We start from the raw sequence: 10,309 nt of genomic DNA, 5'->3' as shown, positions 1-10,309 counted from the left end.
CGGGAAAATGTGTTTCTTTGTCTCGATCGAAACTCGAAAGAAAAGAAACAAACAACTGCAAGAGTAATGAACGGCAATAGTACACGATAATTGCAAAAAACAGCATAAGTGAGCAATTGCAGGAAGGAGAAGAATAAATCATGTTGGTCAAGTAACGTTACTAAAAATTGCAACGGTCAGACGTAACCAGCTTACAAAAACAGGTGGCGTCGGGTTTTCGCGAACAGGACTAATGAATAAAGTCATAAATAGAACAGGTCAAACTGAAAAACAGTGCGAACAGCATAAAGGCGGAGTGGAGGAGAGGGCAGCAGAAATACATTGAGAAGTGAGAGACAAGGCACTGCGGGTAGGAGGAGAGCGAAGTGTAATTTAATCCAAGGCGCGCACGCAGCCCGAAACAAACAGCCAACTGAGGAAACATTGAGTTGCCAAAATACGGATGTCAGCTTACTGTATCGGGATGAATGGTACTGAGAGGAGCGCCAGTGGAATGAAGATAGCGGTACAAGGCAACAAACGGATCAAACCTGAATGGAAATCCGATTTGGCTGTGCCGATACGGCGTGCCTCCAGCTGAAGGTGACTAGCACTAAGGGAGCAAAACCTCTTAAACAGATGTTGCCGGATTGCAGAAATGCGTGACTAGAACGCATTTTGGGGGCAGATGGAAGTCGAGGCCAGTTTATGTTTGGTGTACAAGGCATCTTGGTGTTCGGAAAATCGTTTATTAAACCATCACCGTCTGGCTACTTGATATTCCAGTATGGTGCCATAGTTCCCATTGCCAGTGTTGTAGTTAGCACATACAGCCAACTGATGTTCACGCCCCCAGTGTTGTTTCAGCGACACTTGACCTTCCCATCGATCACCCACTTTGTTCAGGTGAGTCCACTCGTCGCCGACCACAACAGCAACCGCAATTGCCTTTGGGACAGTCAACTTAAATGGGATTACATCCGAAGGTTGTGCAGACGGTGACAGGATACCGTCTAGTGGTGAATGAAGATAGCAGCCCTCTTTCCATTGTGAGAACTGTTGTGGGAAGCACATAACTTGACCGGACCGGTTTCGATGAACTTGTGTGGCCTCAAGAAGATAATTAAACACACCCGGAAGAGATTCACCAGGCTCGGAATAAGGTAGGGCGTAGATCTGGAACTTGAAGAAACCCGGATGGGGGAAACGGACAACAAAATATACCTGGTTGTCACGCATCTGTTGTAAGATCTGTAACACAGGAAAACAAAAGATAAATATGTTGAAATCCTGTAAAGACATTTCTGAGCCAAAACCGAGTAAGTCGAGACCGAAAATATCGAGCGCAGGAAAAATCAGTTTGACGGACGGGTATGTGGATGGAATGGAAAGACTCACCTGCTGGGAACAGTCCTCAGACACATCATGGCTGGCGTGAATCAGTTGTGCCATCATTCTCACAGGAATATCGGGGTTCTGATTCAGCTGAATACATAGTTCACCCGTGTTGGCTTGAATAAATGGATCCGGATGACTGACAGTGGACAGTCCCATCGAATCGAACCGAGGCATCGGGCCCAAGTAGGCAGGTGGGATTGTGGGCAAACCACGTACTGGGGACTCGCTATCCGACAGAATGATGTATTGCCATACCTTATTAGTGGCACAATCAAAAGGAAAATGAGAAGTTAATCGACCTGACAGCACGTGCTATTTCCAAACGTTGTAATGTGGAGTAAACTGAACAAGCACGTGCTAACTGGCGATTCATGTTACGGGTACACGTACACACGCATTTGTGTCACAAGTTGGCCAGTATGGTGAAAATATGTAAAACTGGCACTTTTCTCAGTAGCTAAGGGTAGGTCGTCGGTTATGTAAGTTGTCGCTAAATAGGTGGGCCTAGGTAACTCTACCGAGTGACGTGGGAACATTAAATCTACAGAGACTGATGACTCTAAAACCAATTGACGAAAAACTACAGCATCTGCGGATAAAACTGCAGCATCATTCAGCCTGATGGGTATATTGGATATTGCGTCCAGTAACCAAGAGGTAAGAGGTTGGGATATGCTGGGTTGACTGCCAGCCATATTCAGTGTCGCAAAAATAAGAGAGAAGACAGGATTTTCTAACATGATTTCGACTTCGCTTTGCTCCCACTCTGTTTAATCCGTAAGGTACAAAATATGGGCAATATCATGCTTTGGGTGGGACATTATTGTATGCAAACCTTGAAAGTAAATAGCTGTCGCTGGATGACGACGACGACGACAAAAAGGACATACAGCTGGCAAGTATGAGACTATCCTGATGCAAATGTAGAACGTTGTCACATCCGATCTTCGAAAAATGAGCTTGTACTCTTGGACCTTATTATTATGCACATAGTTGAGGGTTGATGGTACAGTACAGACACGTGTTTTGTGATTTAACCTCAAGATTCGCATTCAGTTTGTGCAGATTTGGGACAAATCATCGCTAACCTCGGAAACCCAAGTTAAAAATAAAGCACCATTCATTCACTGTCTGAGGAGGACGTATCACATCAGACGGGAATATTTTCAAATATTCCAAATATGGTGTGTGCGGGAATTTTTACTCTCCCTTGCACGAAGTACCGAGCCGTTCCACCGCACGCTGCCTAAATCCACCGAAGGTGATATATGACGTCGAAAAATAATTGAAAACGGAAAAACAGATCCTATTAGCTGTAATTGCAAGCTATTCCATTAAATGTTTGCCTGAACTCAGAGACGCTGTTTCTGCCCAATACACGGTTTGTTGGACACGCATGCGTCAATAGTGACAGCTGACGGGTCGTCACAATTGTTTTTATTGGGCATGGTGATGTGGGCATAAATACGTACAAGTAAGGATGTTGGTCGCTGAACGCAAACCACAATTGCAAACAATTTTGAAAAGATTAAAGAGTATAATCGTTGGAGACAAACAGATAGGACTTGGTAAAACCGCGAGACCAGTCTATTGTTGCTGGTATTTATAAATGGAATAGCCCTACCCAGTAAGAAGGCGGAACTCATCAATCACGGGTCATGTTGTAACATCTCAATGAAAACATCAAGTGTTGTCTGTCCTTGTAGAGAAGAAACATGCATTATCGAGACTGGGATAAGCAGTTACTTGCAGGGTGATTAAGAGGATTTAAACCCAGGTGACCCAAATGTAGGGCAAAAAGATGCACTGGGCCACGCACTACTGTTCCGCGGTTGCGATTGTCCAAAGTGGGTCTTACTAACATTGTTTCTCTTCGGGGCATTTTCGCACCTGCTAACTACAACGGGGTGAAGTTTTATATACAGGTTAAAAAGATTTCAGGTAGTTAAGAGAGCAATTCTAACTCCATTTAGATGGTTTAAAAGAAAGAAAGAAAGAACGATCGTTTAGTTGTCCTAGTACCAAAGACAGAGTTTATGCCTACGCCCGATCCTCCCTGTCTGTCCCATAATTCCCGAGCCGCATGTTTGACTTCCAGTCGTTCTGGCTCACTTTGAGTCTATCCATTGAACGAAATATGAAAAAAAAAACACTATCCCTGAGTTGAGCCTAGATTACCAACGGAACAGATTATTGATTAAAGGAGGTCAAATGAACCGTACCACGTAGAATGAGTTTCCGTCTTTCGCCGGATTGTTTGCATATATTTCCAAGCCGTATTCACCAGCCTCGGGCAGGAACACAGCGAATACAGCTTCTCGGTTGCCATTGACACTCCGCTGTAGCAGACTTCGTGTGAGCGCCTCGTCAGGCACCAGAGTACATCGCAATCGACCCATCATTCGGGGTGGTGGAAGGCCCAAAGAAGAACCCAGTGCGAATCGTATCTCTAAGCAGCCTCGAGTTGCACGGAGTGTGCATTGCGTCTGTTTGGCTTGAATTTGATAGTTTTTCGCCAACTGTAGAGATTAATTGACAATGATCACTGGAGTCGAAAACTAAAGAGCGGACACGAGTAAAAACTATGGGGATCGTGGGATGGTCAATACTATAAGCTTAGTTCAACAGATGGCCTAACAACTCGCGATCGACGAATCAGCTAAAAATAATAAACGTGCACATAACCGGAACAAGTGTTTCATTGGTGGCTATATTAAGGTATGAAGGCAATGGTTCGTTTAATACCAAGTAGGGAAAACAGACTAGAGGAAGAGGTTAAATAGTTCCCACTGCTGAGCGTACGTGACAGGAGCCGTAGACCAGCGACTAGTTTTTCGGAAAAGTATTTGAGGCCAGTAGTTTTCGAAATCAATCTTACTCTAAATTTAGGAGACACAGTATAAATCATTATGTATGCGTGTATGTATGTATTAGAAACAGCATTCATTCCGAAATAAGTCAGCATAGGCAACTAAATACAAAGTGGAGAATGCTTGAAGGTTATATTAGGTAATACTGATGGATCAATTTGTTATAGACGACAAGCACCGACAGAATTCCAAAAGCACCAGGGAAGAAAATAAATACGGGTCAGATGGGAAAGGAACTTAGGAGGATGTGCTGTTGAAAAACTTATGGAGAAAAAACTCAAGAAAAGAGACTAACCTCGTTTGGGCCGTAGCTTGAGGACTGACAAGGTGGATATGGCGGTAGTGAACAGTTTGGATGGAAATTGGCAACTAGACGATATTCGCACACAGCACCATACATACTAGAGGAGTTAGCATCACTGCTATAGTCGAACGCCCCGTTGTCTTGGTGTGCAGGACCGTTTTGGTGGTGCTTCGCATATATCAGCAACTTGTATGCGCCAGGACGTGGTGGGCGAACATAGAAGAGAGACCTATGTTCCACTACGGAAATTTCTTGCCGCCCATAGCGTCTGACGTGAGAGAATATGTACATATGTGACGTGAGCATACTACAAAACGTTTGAATAAACTTGTTAACAGTGCTTAAGGACACCTTGGAACCACGCACGGTAGCATGAATACATATTTACTTAGATGAATAAGTCTAACAAAAAGGCCACCTTCCATTTGCACTCATCTGCAACACCTTACTAATAGATGAATGTATAGTGGATGAGTCGCCAAAACTGTCCCGCGTAAATGGAATGCAGTAAAAAAAGAAAGCCAATTAAACATACACTTTCTAAAAGGGGATGCACAACTGAAGGCCTAATAGGATATGAATCACCTAGATGTACAGAGTAGTCAATGTTGATGTGACCGCTAGGTTCACCAGAGAAAATAAAAAAGTGTTACACATTGACAGAAAACAAAACCGGGAATTCAAAGACAGTAGCTGAGAGTGGATCGAAGTGTACAAGAGCAGCATAAATATGCCAACTGTATCAGAGTCACATGATATCTAAGCATACGGGACAGGACATGATTAAATACTAGCTTTGTACGACTGCTCTGTCTTATCTCGCTGCTGTATCTTGGTGTTTGGTTAGCAGCCAAACAAGCGACTGAGTGACTGACCTTGAACTACCACCATAGAATATGCTACCGAATGTGGGTCTAGACGCAAGATGGAAAATACGTCCGGAATTTATCACACATCGACGCGAGCAAAACTAGTTGAGAACCACCAAAATCTTTGAAGTAAACATTATTTATCTGGAATTGCTTGTTCTAGACATAAATTAAGGTACGTCTACAGCTTGCTCAGTGATCCACTGACTATTTTACTTTTTCAGATGAGAAAACACAACAAAGGCATTCCGCGGTTGCGATTGTCCAAAGTGGGTCTTACTATCATTGTTTCTCTTCGGGGCATTTTCGCACCTGCTAACTACAACGGGGTGAAGTTTTATATACAGGTTAAAAAGATTTCAGTTAGTTAAGAGAGCAATTCTAACTCCATTTAGATGGTTTAAAAGAAAGAAAGAAAGAACGATCGTTTAGTTGTCCTAGTACCAAAGACAGAGTTTATGCCTACGCCCGATCCTCCCTGTCTGTCCCATAATTCCCGAGCCGCATGTTTGACTTCCAGTCGTTCTGGCTCACTTTGAGTCTATCCATTGAACGAAATATGAAAAAAAAAACTAGCCCTGAGTTGAGCCTAGATTACCAACGGAACAGATTATTGATTAAAGGAGGTCAAATGAACCGTACCACGTAGAATGAGTTTCCGTCTTTCGCCGGATTGTTTGCATATATTTCCAAGCCGTATTCACCAGCCTCGGGCAGGAACACAGCGAATACAGCTTCTCGGTTGCCATTGACACTCCGCTGTAGCAGACTTCGTGTGAGCGCCTCGTCAGGCACCAGAGTACATCGCAATCGACCCATCATTCGGGGTGGTGGAAGGCCCAAAGAAGAACCCAGTGCGAATCGTATCTCTAAGCAGCCTCGAGTTGCACGGAGTGTGCATTGCGTCTGTTTGGCTTGAATTTGATAGTTTTTCGCCAACTGTAGAGATTAATTGACAATGATCACTGGAGTCGAAAACTAAAGAGCGGACACGAGTAAAAACTATGGGGATCGTGGGATGGTCAATACTATAAGCTTAGTTCAACAGATGGCCTAACAACTCGCGATCGACGAATCAGCTAAAAATAATAAACGTGCACATAACCGGAACAAGTGTTTCATTGGTGGCTATATTAAGGTATGAAGGCAATGGTTCGTTTAATACCAAGTAGGGAAAACAGACTAGAGGAAGAGGTTAAATAGTTCCCACTGCTGAGCGTACGTGACAGGAGCCGTAGACCAGCGACTAGTTTTTCGGAAAAGTATTTGAGGCCAGTAGTTTTCGAAATCAATCTTACTCTAAATTTAGGAGACACAGTATAAATCATTATGTATGCGTGTATGTATGTATTAGAAACAGCATTCATTCCGAAATAAGTCAGCATAGGCAACTAAATACAAAGTGGAGAATGCTTGAAGGTTATATTAGGTAATACTGATGGATCAATTTGTTATAGACGACAAGCACCGACAGAATTCCAAAAGCACCAGGGAAGAAAATAAATACGGGTCAGATGGGAAAGGAACTTAGGAGGATGTGCTGTTGAAAAACTTATGGAGAAAAAACTCAAGAAAAGAGACTAACCTCGTTTGGGCCGTAGCTTGAGGACTGACAAGGTGGATATGGCGGTAGTGAACAGTTTGGATGGAAATTGGCAACTAGACGATATTCGCACACAGCACCATACATACTAGAGGAGTTAGCATCACTGCTATAGTCGAACGCCCCGTTGTCTTGGTGTGCAGGACCGTTTTGGTGGTGCTTCGCATATATCAGCAACTTGTATGCGCCAGGACGTGGTGGGCGAACATAGAAGAGAGACCTATGTTCCACTACGGAAATTTCTTGCCGCCCATAGCGTCTGACGTGAGAGAATATGTACATATGTGACGTGAGCATACTACAAAACGTTTGAATAAACTTGTTAACAATGCTTAAGGACACCTTTGAACCACGCACGGTAGAATGAATACATATTTACTTAGATGAATAAGTCTAACACAAAGGCCACCTTCCATTTGCACTCAACTGCAACACCTTACTAATAGATGAATGTATAGTGGATGAGTCGCCAAAACTGTCCCGCGCAAATGGAATGCACTAAAAAAGAAAGCCAATTAAACATACACTTTTTAAAAGGGGATGCACAACTGAAGGTCCAATAGGATATGAATCACCTAGATGTACAGAGTAGTCAATGTTGATGTGACCGCTAGGTTCACCAGAGAAAATAAAAAAGTGTTACACATTGACAGAAAACAAAACCGGGAATTCAAAGACAGTAGCTGAGAGTGGATCGAAGTGTACAAGAGCAGCATAAATATGCCAACTGTATCAGAGTCACAGGATATCTAAGCATACAGGACAGGACATGATTAAATACTAGGTTTGTACGACTGCTCTGTCTTATCTCGCTGCTGTATCTTGGTGTTTGGTTAGCAGCCAAACAAGCGACTGAGTGACTGACCTTGAACTACCACCATAGAATATGCTACCGAATGTGGGTCTAGACGCAAGATGGAAAATACGTCCGGAATTTATCACACATCGACGCGAGCAAAACTAGTTGAGAACCACCAAAATCTTTGAAGTAAACATTATTTATCTGGAATTGCTTGTTCTAGACATAAATTAAGGTACGTCTACAGCTTGCTCAGTGATCCACTGACTATTTTACTTTTTCAGATGAGAAAACACAACAAAGGCAGATGGTTGAAACGTACCACCCCAGCACTCACAAGACAAACCAAGTTAGTAAAAGAAAGTTAGAGTAACCCGCTCACATTGAAGCCAGATAACCAAAAGGTATAAAGATAAAAGAGGAAGAGCGCAACTCATCGTTTGGTTCGCTGTACTGAGGTGAAGCACATCACCTATTTGTGCATGGAGAGAATGTAAGCGTAACGTTAAAATAACCCCGCAATACATAAAATAGTATACTAAGAATAACACAGTTGCAGTGAGTGGGTGGCACTCAGACACAGTTCAGTTTCAGCCTTAACAAAAGAACACAAAATCTTGTGAAAATGACCTCTATATTCTCTTCTCCACATTATTTCTATTTGATATCAGGCAAGCTGGTCCCACTGCCAAAAAGCCATAGACATGTGGATATGTTAGTACCGTTCAGCTACTTACAGCAAAGCGCCTGCTACGAAAAATTATACATAAGCCGGGTAGGTACCACAAAACTACTGAAAATTCTGTTACACACAGGACAAAAAAGCAGAACGAGAGTCACATCACGGGTAAATCAACCAACATCATGTAAATGAGCAACTCACGTGAGTGGTAAACCGCGATATTCCTCCGAGCCTTCCTTGTTGTCTATTGACAACCCGAAAGTAAACGACAAATACTTTTCCGCTTGTGGAGGGAACGCGATCACGACACAGACCTCGGGGTCTGTACAAACAATCACGGCATTTCGATGTGTGATTAGGTCCAAGTTATACTTGAAGAAAGCTGACTTAACGGGGGCGAGGTTTTCGAACTCCTAGTAAAGGAGACAAGAGCGGTAAGCAAGGAAAGATTGACGGTATTGTGTTTGAAAGTACTGCAGAGCAAGTGTGGTGCTAAGAAGCACCAATGATTATGACTTACGAAAAGTAATTCATAGCAGGCACTAAAAGCTAAACATGTTGACCGGTTACTAAGCAAATCCAAAGCAAGGTTCCACAGTTCATCAGCTGATTCATTTTGTTAGGACGTCATACGAGCGGTAGGGTTGTTTGGATGCGCATAACAAAACCTCAGCGTCAAGCTTGGAATGGGCGGACTACCGTAAGAGATAAAAACCTTTCAGTCTGTTTGGAGTTCGAGTCGTACTGAGGGTTTGAAGTGATATGGGAATGCTGTCGTTATCGTGTTGTAGTTCGAATTAAAACTTAAGTAATTCTACATCTGCCAAAAAATTAAAAAGGAAGGAGAAAATGCCGTGTTGGACCCAAAGTGAAGCTATTTACACGAAGTTTGCTTTGAGCACCAAAGTGTCGCCTACCAATATATCAGTTTCTGTGTTGCGTCATATCGATAGAACTACTAATTCCGACCACTGCAACATAAGTTAACTAGATTAGGTGGGGAGAAACACTTCTAGTGATGACTAAAAATGACACACGGATTATTCTGGTATACGCCTACATGCTCCGCATTTCCTAAGGTAGCTTAGCTTTACGCACACGCCACACATAGATGGTTTGACGGTAGACGGGTGATGACTCGTTGCACATTTCTTCGGATCGTCATTATATCGGGGAGGGGAGAGAGGAAGAAGAAAGGATTAACGAGAACCTAGAAGTAGTTGCGTAATCACATGAAACAAAGTTCACTTCTCGTCTAACACGACTAGTGCGGTTCGTAATCCCACAAGCAATCGGGTGGCGCGAGCTCAAAGTACGGCACTAAGATATGGCACGTCGTGACAATGTGGCAAACGTCTTTTGAGACACTTTCCATGGACTGAATATGGCTTTCTGACTTGATTTCGGAATGAGAAGCTTGTCCGAGTAGCTTATCACCATACCTTTCAGAACAACACCCAAGGGTTCAACCTATCAGGTGCACGTGGAATAATCAGTTGTTGAAAGCTCATATGCGATGAAAATACGAAAAACGAACCAGCGGAGACAGATATAATACATTTTAAAATATAACCACAGTTCTTGTCGGATAAACTTGTGCACGAGTAACCGTTAAATTTTCAATCCGGCATCTACTGATGTGTAACTTGACAATGAATCAGTGGATGTATGTCCGTGACGGATAAGCCTATTATCAATTGCTGGCACGATTTCATTTGAAAATATAGAGAAACACCTACTTTCAGAGTGATGGGATGGCGCAACAGTTGCCAGTCTGAATCGTGGGGAAAATGCGTGTAGATCAG

General features: G+C 43.0%; 1 protein-coding gene across 1 annotated transcript in view; it reads right to left on the bottom strand.

Moving 5' to 3' along the window:
* The window catches only part of T265_02193 (hypothetical protein), a gene marked incomplete at both ends in the record, with an annotated part of 73,156 nt that continues 62,847 nt past the window's right edge, over positions 1–10,309 (bottom strand). Inside the window, 5 exons of the mRNA XM_009166381.1 lie at positions 1–1,230; positions 1,378–1,632; positions 3,600–3,896; positions 4,543–4,819; positions 8,706–8,917. Coding sequence (XP_009164645.1) covers positions 739–1,230; positions 1,378–1,632; positions 3,600–3,896; positions 4,543–4,819; positions 8,706–8,917 — 1,533 coding nt within the window. The remainder of the gene's footprint in view (positions 1,231–1,377; positions 1,633–3,599; positions 3,897–4,542; positions 4,820–8,705; positions 8,918–10,309) is intronic.

This window comes from Opisthorchis viverrini (genome assembly GCF_000715545.1).
Source record: "Opisthorchis viverrini unplaced genomic scaffold opera_v5_27, whole genome shotgun sequence".
NCBI classification, from domain to species: Eukaryota; Metazoa; Platyhelminthes; class Trematoda; order Opisthorchiida; family Opisthorchiidae; genus Opisthorchis; species Opisthorchis viverrini.
The sequence above is the reverse complement of the archived record's forward strand: the minus strand, read 5'-3'. Positions and strand labels throughout refer to the sequence as shown.